This window comes from Oreochromis niloticus, linkage group LG10 (genome assembly GCF_001858045.2).
Source record: "Oreochromis niloticus isolate F11D_XX linkage group LG10, O_niloticus_UMD_NMBU, whole genome shotgun sequence".
Lineage (NCBI taxonomy): Eukaryota > Metazoa > Chordata > Actinopteri > Cichliformes > Cichlidae > Oreochromis > Oreochromis niloticus.
Genome location: NC_031975.2, coordinates 13,683,694 through 13,695,727, shown reverse-complemented (window position 1 = coordinate 13,695,727; position 12,034 = coordinate 13,683,694). Strand labels below are relative to the sequence as shown.

Sequence of the window (12,034 nt, the reverse complement as noted above, 5' to 3'; positions counted from 1 at the left end):
AGACTCTTTGTACAGCAAATCTTTTTACTAATGAACCTGATCAGTTTGGTAAATGTTCTACTAGTGGTTTTATTTATTTATGTATTTAATTGAGAATTAAACCCAAAGGCTCCCTGTTTTTGACCTCAATTTTTTCATGTTGTTAGCATCAGCACGTAATAAATATAAAGCAGTTTCCAAATAATAACTACTGTAAATAGCGTCCCAGCTCACATTGTAAGTGATAAATTAGATAAGAGATCTTTGTGTAATTCTAAATAAGTTATCAGTTGAGAAGGATTTATGTAAATGTGGAAATTGTTTGAGTGTTTTCTGTGATAAACATGTATTGATCCTCTTTTACAGGTCATAAAGTTAATAAGTACCAGGATGGTCTTTGTCCACTCCCAGTTTAAACATCACTCTCTACTCTGAAATAAATCAACCACTTCTGCAATATACTCTCATTTTTAAACTGTCCCCCAGTTTAAGCTTCAAGATGGGATTTTCTATCCACTGGAGTTGGCTTGCAGCGCTTTTATGTGCATTTTGGATGGGTAAGATACTTTTATTTTAGATAAAAAGTTATATACAATTTTGAATTTCTAGTAATGCGTTTGTTGTTTACTTAGGTTTATGCACCTTATAGGTGTAAAAACTGATCAATGTTCAAATAAATATTTATTAACTAATATATAACTTCAATTCAATTCAATTCAATTTTATTTATATTTATTTATATAGCGCCAAATCACAACAAAAGTCGCCTCAAGGCGCTTTATATTGTACATTCTGAATATATTCTGAATATTTGACAAACGTCCTTCTATCCATCAGGTTTTTAGAGACTTAGCAACATCATCAAATGTGAACATTATAGTGAATTTTTCAGAAAATGTAAGTCTGTACTAAATTTTGTTCATCATCTATTTATGGAAATTAGTGCAGGCTCAAAGAAATAATGTTGTCTTAAATATAAAATATCAGACTTTTTGCATTTAAAACATAACAATTTAAATTCTTGTAATACAAATAATGCTTCACAAAGGTAAGTAAAACAATGTATAAACCCTTAATCACTAACCTGGTGATTTTAGTAAAAGAATCCATTGCATACTGTGTACTTCAAAAAAAGGCAAATCATGAATTTTACACTACTTTAGTAATTGTGTAATGGTACGTATGTAAGTGTATGATAAACTTAAATTGTGGCCTCTGAGAACTGTGGACATTTTTTTTCAGGAGCTGGTGTTCGATGTGCTTGCCCTGAGAGTAATTTGCAAATGCAAGGAGGGAATTACACACTGAGCAACAACCTGGAGAGAGGCAGCATGTTGGTATACCACTGTCCTGAGGGCTACTATCCATACCCAGCAATAACCCGCTTATGTCAGGCTAATAACTCCTGGAGACCACGACCCAAAAGATTTCCAGCTCAGAGATGCAGGCGTGAGTGGCAAAGATGTTTCTCCCTTGCCTCACACGGCCTGATAACAACATAGTAACTCAGGGTCCTTTCGTTTTGTTTCACAGTGATTGAATGCCCAGACCCCAATGTGCTGGAGTACGGAAATGTCTCCCCCCCTCAGGAGAAGTACTATGTGGACAACGAGACCACGTATGAGTGCTACTCTGGATACACAATGCGAGGCTCAGCCACACGCGTGTGCTTAAAAAATGGGAAGTGGAGCGGCTCCACTCCAATCTGCAGCCGTGACTGTGAGTCTTGATCATTGCTGTTCCAGCTTTCTAGATTTCATTCTTGTATTTTTAAAAAAAAATGTATTATGTATTTTTAGACAGACTGAAATTGACATTTTATACCTTTAGATTTGACAGCTGTTGTACATTAAGATTTTACATTAAAACACACAGTAAGATGAATGTAAGTTTTTTGTTGTAACCCCATGGCGGTCTTTTCTTGAGTAGATGCTTGCATTCAGGCCTTCCATTGTGTTTGCAGACTCCTTCTCTTCCTTTGTTTCCAGCTATTACAGAAACCCACATTTTAGGGTTTTTTAAATGACTTTTGTGGGTGGTTTTTTTGTTTTTTTAAAATTTCTTACCAAAGCTGGGGATCATTGCGCTAATCCCGGTATCCCACCTGGTGCCTCAAGAGTGGGGAATATGTTTGGAATTGATGACACGGTGAGATACACCTGCAATGGAAACCTGTTTTTGGTGGGCTCCAGCGAACGAGTGTGTCAGGAGAACAGCCAGTGGTCTGGCAATGAGCCTGCATGCTACTGTAAGAATGACACAAACACATACTGTTTACACTCTGTGCCATCATCTTAGCCACTCTTTGCTCTTTTAAATGTTCTGGTTGTATGATATATACTGTTTCCCTTTTGGAGGCCTTATTGGTGGGAAGCCAGTGTGGGATCATGTCCTGCTGTGACTTAGTCACTGGTTAAGCAAATAGGATCTGCAGATGTGTGCTGAGCATCTAAGAATCACGTGTGAAGTGACAAGCATATGATCCCTCACCAGCTTCTCATCTATAAATGTTTCCTGAAACTCCTGAGAGTCACCTTGTTATAAGGTCTTTCTTTAGTATAATAGTTATATATCACATATGTATTCCTTGCAGATAAACACACCTTCGACACACCACTGGAGGTTTCAAAGGCATTTGGCAATTCAATTAAAGAGAGCCTGACCACTTTAGAGTCCACTGGTAAGTTATTGATCAACAAGTATATACTCTCGCTGGACACTATATTAGCTACATCGTGCTAGTACTATGTTGGAGCCCAGGTACAGGATATCTTGAAAAACGTTCAGCAGAGATTTTGGTCTATATTCACATGACAGCAAAACGCACATTTGTTGGCTTCAGATGTAAATCATCGCCACATCCCAAATGTGCTCTGTTGGGTTGATATCTGGTGGCTGGAGACCATTTGAGTTAATTTACTGAAATCTTTGAGAAACCAGTTTGAGATGATTTGGGCTTTGAGACATGGTGGGTTTCCTGCTGGAAGCAGCCCTCAGTAGATGGGTACGCTGTGATTGCGAAGCAGCAGACATGGTAAATAACAATGCTTGGGCAGTGGCATTAAAATGTGTTCTGTTTAGCCCAAAATTTGTCAAGAAAACCATCCCACTTAATTGGACGACCACCAGCAGCGTGAATTGCTCATGCTTTCATTGAGTTTTTTTACACATCATGAATGTCTTTGCACTACAACCCGAATGTTGCAGCAGAAGTCAAGACTCATCGAACCGGGCAACATTTTTCAAATCTTCTGTTGTCCATTTTTTGTTAGCCTGTATGAATTGTAGTCTCGGACTCCTGCTCTTACCTGACAGCAGTGACAGCCAGAGTGGTCTTCTGCTGGTGTGGCCCATCTGGTTTCATGTGTCAGGCATTCAGAGATGCTCTCCTACATACTTTTGTTGTAACCAGAGGTGGGAGATGTACTAAAGTAGAATTTCAGATTTCTGTACTTTACTCAAGTATTTATTTTTCTGGCAACTTCTTACTTTTACTCCCTGGTGTCACAGATACTAGTGTCAGAGTCAGGTTACATCAAGAGTAGCAAAGCCGAATTTGATGCTGAGTTTCATTCCCTGAATTCGGCCTTTATATCAACTTTATATTGGAAATCAGCCATGTTTGTGAAACATCTGCTTACATCTCATTGAACTCAGTTTTGTAAATCCACCAAGAGCAGTAAACCTCAGAGGAGAAGCAGCAAGTCAGCTGATCGCAGCTTGTACACAAAGAAAATCTACAACTCACAATAAAAATTATACTGAGGTTATTTTTTCCCCATGCTGAGTCAATACAACCGATCTTAGGGTTACCACATCCACTGAATCCCACTTTCACCCCTGACTGTACAAATTTTCCAGTTTAGGTGTGAAGGCAAAGTCAGCCTCTAACACACAGGTAACAAAAAAATAGAGCTTTTTAAAAAAATTCTACTTTTCTCTGCTCATGTTTTACATATCTGATTCAAGCTTTAGTTTTTCACTTTTACTTGCGTAAAGAAGTTGATTCAGTACTTCAACTTTTACCAGAGTATTTTTAACACAAATATCTGTTCTTCAACTTAAGTATAAAATATGCGTACTTATGTCACCTCTGGTTGTGACAAGTGGCTATTTGAGTTACTGTTGGCTTCCTATCAGCTCAACGAAGTCTGGCCATTCCTCTATGACCTCTGACCTCTGGATATGTAGTTTTTTCTATGCGTATCCTAGGAATGGTTGTGCGAGAAAATCCCGGTTGGTCAGCAGTTTCTGAACTACTCAGTCACCTTTCTTCAGTCTGATGCTCGGTTTGAACTTCAGTGGGTCGTCTTGACCACATCTGCATTAGATTAGATTTTTGCTTTAATGAGTAGTTGAACAAGTGTATCTAATAAAGTGATGGGTGCGTTTTGCTGTTTAGGCATATTTAAATATCAATAAAACTACTACTATTGCAATGACTGGGGCTGTTATGAGAGAATTAATCATACCATAATAATGCATGCTTCTTTGTTGTTAATTCAGTCCAACAAAATATGCAAAGATATGCAAACATATAGTGTAACAGAGTTGCTATCTGTATAATAATCTAACAACAACAGTGTTTATTCAGATTGTTGCTTGTGATGTGTAAGCTGACAGTATCTTTTGTCATTCAGATGACATACAGGGGGAGAGAAAAATCAGGATTTCAAAAAATGGCACACTCAACATTTACATTGGTGTGGATATTTCTGACAGCATCAGCGAGGATTATGTCAATAAATCCAGAGACGCTGTCGTGAAACTCATCACAACGGTGAGAAACAAACAGCTTTTCTTTCAAAAATAGAGAAAAAAAAGTCAAAAGTAGAGTTTTCCAAAATGATATGAAAGCATATTTTACTGGAAGCTTTTTGTTTTTTCTGCTGCTACAAAACTCTCTTTGTGCTATAGCGTGCTGATTTTGCAAACAGTCAGCAACATTGGGCTTGGACTAGAGTTATATTAGGATTGCTTTGCAAATTGCAGGCTCAGTGTGGAGGTCTAACGGTGTGCATGGGGTGAAGCTACTGTTGAAGGATGCTGGCAACATATTCGCTGAGTCTTTAGAACATTCGATCAGATATTTGATAAAATGACAGGCTGTAGTTTAATTATTCATGTGTTACTGGTTTATTTCTGCCTTTAAATGTGGCATGTGGACCCACAAGGGTACGTGAGTGTGAAGCTTTTTACTCTGACACACTTTAAGGAGCACATCTTCCATGATGTACACATAACGTACACACTAAATCTCATCCAATCTGGCTGCCACCGCAATGGCCCATTAGAAGTAAATTTCATTATGTATTACAATTCATAACCGTGACTGATGCTTCTTGGCATGAGTCCTTTGGCTGGTTGTCAATGCTCAGCACAGGATACGCCAGCTGCTGATTTATGGACCAATTACTAAACAAAATAACAAACATAAGCAATCTCAAATGTAAGGAGGTGTTGCATTAAGTTTACACGTGTTCACAATGGCGTGACAGAAGTTCATATGAGATCATCAACCTTTTATGTAACCGATTTCCTTTATGTATCAACAGATTTCCTCCTTTACCGTGACCCCAAACTACGAAATCACCTTTTTCTCCTCTGAACTCTATGAAATTGTCAACATTATTGACTTTATGGACGGCACTGCCAAACTATCAGATGTCAAAACTAAATTAGAAGAATTTGCTGTTGGTGGTGAGTAAAGCGCGAATTGCTATTGTACTCTGTTAGTTTGTTTCTAACAATAAGTTATGTAGTGTGCGTTTTGTGCTTCTTCTGGCCCACAGACAGAAACACGGGAACAAATCTGAACCTTGTTTTCGAGCAATTCTTGGAGAAAATGGCTCTTATAAAGATTCGAGCTGGAGAGGAGAATTTTAAGGAGCATCGCCACGTCATCATCGTTTTTACAGATGGTATTTCCAGCCTCTTGATTAACTCTGCCATCAACAATAAGAAATGCTCGTCTAACTTCATGTTATCACAATATGGGTTTTTTGGCTTTTATAATGTCTTAAAATATCGGTTTTGCCATTGGAAAGATGTTCTCATGTTTCATCAATCACAGAACAAAAGACAAAAGTTCTTATTCACTTAATCAAAAATAGTTACCACATTGTTTTTAAAAGGTTTTTCTCATTGTTTTTCACAACAGGGGCTTATAACATGGGCGGTTCACCAGCACCCACTGTAGCAAAAATAAAAAACTCAGCATATTTGAACCTGGCAGATGGATCCAGAGACGACTATCTTGGTGAGTTTTCCATCCGATTTGTGCACATTTCTATTTTTACACAGTGTCTCATCATTCAACCTTGATCCTTCTTTACAGTAACATTTTATTGATACACAACAGTTTCTTGTTTGATGCTCGCTTTAATGCATAGCGTGCTCATTAGCATTCTGTATATATTGTATATAAATATAAACATGTTATGCTTCATTCTGCTACAGACATTTATATCTTTGCCATTGGAGATGACATCTTTGATGATGACCTAATGCCCCTCACAGCAGGAACTGGAGGGAACCATTATTTCAGAGTTAAGGACTTAGAAAAACTACAAGAGACTTTTGATGAAATGATCGGTAAGTTGTGTTTGAAGTGAAGCATGAACGTCCGTCTGTTTGTAGTTCAGCTGTGTGTGTATTTGTGTGTTTGCATTCACTCCAGCATTCATCATCCAGCACTAATAAACACAAGGGAGACAAATGATCATAACAGGAGGCCTGCTTGGTTCTCTCGTTTCCTAAAGTACCTGAGATCAGGACGATTACTCTTTATCTAGCCTGACACCAGTGATGTAGCCGTGATAGAAATATGATCATGTATCCCGCTGGACCTGTGTAATGCACTTTAATGTAATGTAAAGGGTTTGAGATTCTGAAATCCAAACTGAATGCAGCCTAATGTTCACTGTTCAACTTCAGTCTTCACTGCTACTGCTACCAACTATAACTAACAACAGCAGTACTGATGATAATAATTTATAAAACCAATTTAGATTTGAACAAAATTGCAAAGTGCTTCACAGAACAGATACAAAATGAAATTTTAAAAACTTCAATAAGAAAATAATGATAATAAAAACCATGAAAACAAACATCTTACTGTGAAACTGCACACTCACGGAGCAGCAACGTCTCAGTCATAATGTCATCAGTCATAATCAGTCCATGTTTTATTTGCCTTCCTGACGTTAATGTGCACTGTATTTTACAAAATATACATGATGTTGTATTCAAGAAGACTTTAAAATAAGGACCTGCGATCATAAACTCAATAGGAATGGGCTTACTGAGATATGCAAGCACAGTTATTATAGTTGACAAATGCTCCCCACAACATAAAAACAAAAATGAAAGCAAACCCACTCCATGAACAGAAATTAAACTGAAATTATTTCAGATTTAAGAAATTAGAAATTAAACTGAATTACAAACAAAAAGTAAAAAAAAAAAAAAAAACCTCATTAGAAAATACAAAGCCTGGGGAATTTTTCCCATTCCCTCCCATACAAGCAAATGTCACCTGCTGCTGACCATTGAAAAAATCCAAGTTGCTTCATGTCACTCACAGAAGCTATGTGCCGTTTTACATGCAGTCATATATGCGTCCATGAACATGAGCAACCTCTGACCAGATGATTAATGTAACTATCCTGATGTCAACCACGGGCTTCTTGCATCTTGCTGTTAAGATGTCGATTTTGGGGACTGGAGGGGCGGGTCTGAATGGGAACTCGCAGATGCATTGGGGGGTTTTTTGGTTGTTTTTTTTTTAAAACAGACTTAATATTTCAATCATAAATTACAGAGATCAAGACAAAAAGCCTTTTCCCCTATAAATTTCTATAGCACCACAACTACTGCAATCTGGTGGCCCTCTGATAGAATTTAGGCTTAAAGTACTTCTGAATTGGCACTTTGAAAATCATTTTTCCAATCTGGAGGCTACATCCATGTTGTATGCTGTATGCAACCTGTCTGTGCAGCAGGCCACAGTCCCTGTCTGCCTCACGTCCTTTATCATTTTACCTGTAACAAAAAGATCAGCTGTTTCCTGCCTCAGTGATTACGCCCCATCTCCCTGACTATTTTAAATGGTGAGCTAAGTGCCTCTTCTCTTCTGTGCTGACAGCTGCCCGAGAAATTTCATTATATGAACACATAACAAAAAAAAAAGGGATTCCTTTTCTTCTGCTATCTACATGAACAACATCGTATTTTCTATTTTTAATTATCATTCATTTATTGTTTTCATGCAGATGAAGATGAAGTCAAGGGTCTCTGTGGACTTCACAAAGAGTATGAGGATCACCGCAATGAGCTGAAGAGGAAAATGTATCCATGGATGGCGTTTATTTCTACTCAGGTGAAAGTTTCGCTGTTTCATTTAAACCAGCAGCGTAATGTGACTGAATATATAAATCTCTATCTTTACATGTTTGCTAGTGAACCATTCAAAAACTTATGGGCGTAACTTTGTGCTGAGGGGGGGGGGGGTCCCTGTCTAACTAACTAAATAAATAAATCTGGGTAAATTCCCAGATGATTAAACATGCAACTATTTTGCTGGTAATAACTTAAATGAGTAAAGAAAATCAACAGCTTATTTATGCAAGATAATTCATAATTTTATTGGGGGGGTTATATTGGCTGGGTCTGATTATTGGGGGGGGGATTATGCCCCTGCAAAAACTCACTCATTTAATTAATTTATATATTTAGGTGACCAGACATCAGAATCATCTACCATGTAGCTATGTTCTCCCTACCAGATGTTTTACATAGTAGATTAATTATCTAAATTAAGCGTGTCTTGCTTCAGTGCATGCAGCAGTCTGAAGTATATTTTTGTTTTTTATTTCAAATTTAAGGCTGACGGTCACTCGAAGAAATGTATGGGCTCTCTGGTGACCCCTGAGTTTGTCTTGACTGCTGCTCACTGCGTGTATGGTTTTTTGCCTGAAAAAGTCACTGTTGAAATTGATGATGGACAACACAAAAGTAATTAAAAGTTTATCTAAACATAGCATGATAGCCTGTTTTATAAATTTGCTATAGATAAATATGTCTAATCTTTTCGATTGATGACATTAACAATAATACAAGTGATTTTTTTTTTTCAGTTAAAAAAGCGAAAACTTTATTTTATCACCCAAAGTACAATGTTACTGCCAAAAAGGATAAAGGCATTAACGAGTTTTATGACTATGATGTGGCTCTGATCCAACTGGAGAAATATGTTGACATATCCACTAAAGTGAGGTAAGGAAACAGACTATGCAAATTATTCCGTTTGTACTGCACTGATTTACTGATTATTGATAAAACACTTTTTAATGCCCTGTTTGAAATAATTAATTTTTTTCAGGCCCATTTGCATACCTTGCACCCTGGAGACCAATGCTGCTCTACATTTGGTGGACCAGAGCTGCCAGTCACAAGGTGTGAAAACTTTGCCTGTATGCTGTATAGCTCCATCATAGAGCCAAGTCTGTAAAAGCAACAAAAGATATAGAATTTTATGTAGAGCTGAGTGATGTTGCCTAAACAGACTGTGAGCTATTGAGCTCAGAGCCACACTGTCCTTATATATTTGCAGAATTAGTTTTGTCGTTGTCTTGCTGAAATAAGCAAAACCCTAACAGGAAAAGTGGAGGACTGGACTGCAAGTGGTTGCAGTGATCCAGTGTTTAGGGACTCACTTTCTCACTGACTCACAAATTTTCACTGACACACGCAGATGTTTGCTACACATTTCCATTATTCTTTTTCCTCGTGCTGCTGCTTTTGGTTTTTCCCCTCATTGCTACTTATGTGTCTGGTGTGCATTGGCTCCCTGTCTCATGGTTCTTTGTTGCCTTTTAGCTTTTCCCCTGTTTCATCAGAAAGCCTTGTCTTTTGTTGGGTATACACTGTGAATAGGAATTTGTTAATAAGGGTGTGCTTTGTTTAAAATAAAAGATAAAAACTGAAAGAAAAAAAAACGTAGCATGGCATCACCAAAGCCTCTCCACTGCAAGGGCAATACAGGTTGCAGAGTGGCTCACCTGTATTCTTCTGTCTCTCTATTATCTACAGAGAGACTTCTGTTAAAGAATCACCTCGAAAGACTGAATTTCCTGACAAGGACAAGTAATGTAGTGGACCTGAAAGATGTCCACGCTAAGCTTGGTGATAATGTAAGTTTTACAATGGTGAGCTGTGTTGTGCATGTGTCTTTGGATATGTAAGCACGGGTTCCTTATTCTTCTCCTAAAACCTCTCCAATGTAGAGATACGAATGCATCAAACATGCAGTAGGTGTAGAGGGCATAACGGCTGATACACTGAGAGACGCTGTGACGGATAACTTCATATGCACTGGTGGTCTACAACCTTTCAGAGATCATATTGCATGCACCGGTAAGTTCCTAATTTTATATCAAATTATATACTCCAACACAGTGGCAGTGGTGCAGATGAGTGACTCAGACTTTGTGTTTTGTTTTTGTATGTATCTCTGTGTGTTTCTATTTATTGGTACAGGTGACTCTGGAGGTGCTGTGTATAAAAACTTTGAACATCGCACAATACAGGTAGGCTGCAATATACACAGTGCAACCACTGCACTCAAAAGTTTCTGCTGCAGAGCCATTACAAACAGAAAAAACACACATTTTAAATTTGGCCAACATTCTGTGCCAAAGTCCTGTTCTGAACAGACAGACATCCAAACAGCAATTTTAGCAAGAAGAGCAGGTAGTGAGCAAAGATTTCCTTGGTGTGGTGTGTGAGTGGTCACACTTTCTGGGAGACAAATTTGCGAAACACGACCCCATGAATGTTGGGGAGAAAGCAGAAATAGTAAAGCAATAAGCCGTGTATGAGTGCTCCATGAGGCTATCATAAAAGGGAGGGAAAATCTGTGAAATCTAAATCAGGTCCTTTGTTTTGTACATCACAGCAAAGTATCATCTTGGGAAATAAATCCACTACGAAAATAAGTTCTTGTTGAATGTTTCAAATAACCAATTGTTTATTTTTAACAGGTTGCATTGGTCAGTTGGGGAAGCCAGCAAGTGTGCAGGGACGGTGGTGTTAAAGAATCAAAGTCAAATTCCAGAGACTTTCACATTAATCTCTTCAAAGTTGTCGATTTCCTCAAGGCTGTACTTGGAAAACAAGACATGGACTATGCACCACTTGAGTTTTTGGAAAATTAAACACGTTGACATGCTGCAATTCATTTTGGGATTTCTCGTATACAGTGTGTGCTTTGTTTAAAACACTGCCTTGGTTTATTTTTCTAATTGAAGAACATATGATCATTCATGTATTCTTTTTGTCACACTGTAAACTCACTTTCATTATTCAGAATTTTCTGAAATAAAACCAATAAATGAGGTTTGAGCCATGCTTTGCTATGTTTTGAACAGAAGCTCATTCAAGATCAGTTCAATCAGGGTAAAAGATATGACCGTATGCAGGAAAGAAATGAACAGTTTATTGGACGCGCATAGTTCACAACCTGCCAAAACAAACTAACAAACAAACAGACTTTAGCTTCTGTAAACATTACAGACCCAGGTCACAGTTCATGAACAGGTGCCTGTGTACAAAAGGGTTGATAAGAGAATCTTCACTAATACAGCAGATGGGCATTGCAGTATGGATACCAGGAGAGCGGCTGGGATTAACGAGGAATGGGAGCTGCTGTCTAATGTGACTGAGTATAGATAGTTTTTATATAGACGCTTCCTGCTGTAGAAGGTAACTCCATTGAAAAGTGCAGAAATGCATTTGTTATGGTTTAATTTCTAGTTTCAAACACTTAAGTGGCTGCATTGTTAGTGATTGGCTTGATCTTTATATACACAGACACATTAACCTCATGCAGTCCCACTGCTGCAAATATTATGGATTCAATGGCAAAACTAAAAAGTGCTTTGTAATCCATTTCACACACACACAGAATACAGACAAAATTAGGACTCAACCTTTCTGCAATATCAAATATAATGTCGGTGGCGTGTCACACACATGTTATGTGAAGGCTGTGTGC

At 37.9% G+C, this 12,034-nt stretch overlaps 1 protein-coding gene across 1 annotated transcript; it reads left to right on the top strand.

Moving 5' to 3' along the window:
• The first annotated feature begins 378 nt into the window (after nucleotides 1-378).
• Nucleotides 379-11,388, top strand: LOC100707990 (complement factor B). Its single transcript, XM_005472185.4, has 18 exons — nucleotides 379-536; nucleotides 1,222-1,428; nucleotides 1,513-1,698; nucleotides 2,051-2,227; nucleotides 2,573-2,659; nucleotides 4,620-4,759; nucleotides 5,535-5,679; nucleotides 5,772-5,900; nucleotides 6,140-6,238; nucleotides 6,439-6,573; nucleotides 8,253-8,359; nucleotides 8,865-8,994; nucleotides 9,117-9,255; nucleotides 9,362-9,435; nucleotides 10,072-10,172; nucleotides 10,266-10,395; nucleotides 10,519-10,568; nucleotides 11,022-11,388. The coding sequence occupies exons 1-18, from the start codon at nucleotides 479-481 to the stop codon at nucleotides 11,193-11,195; spliced, it is 2,268 nt and encodes a 755-aa protein (XP_005472242.1). The 5' UTR covers nucleotides 379-478; the 3' UTR covers nucleotides 11,196-11,388.
• The last annotated feature ends 646 nt before the right edge of the window (nucleotides 11,389-12,034 follow it).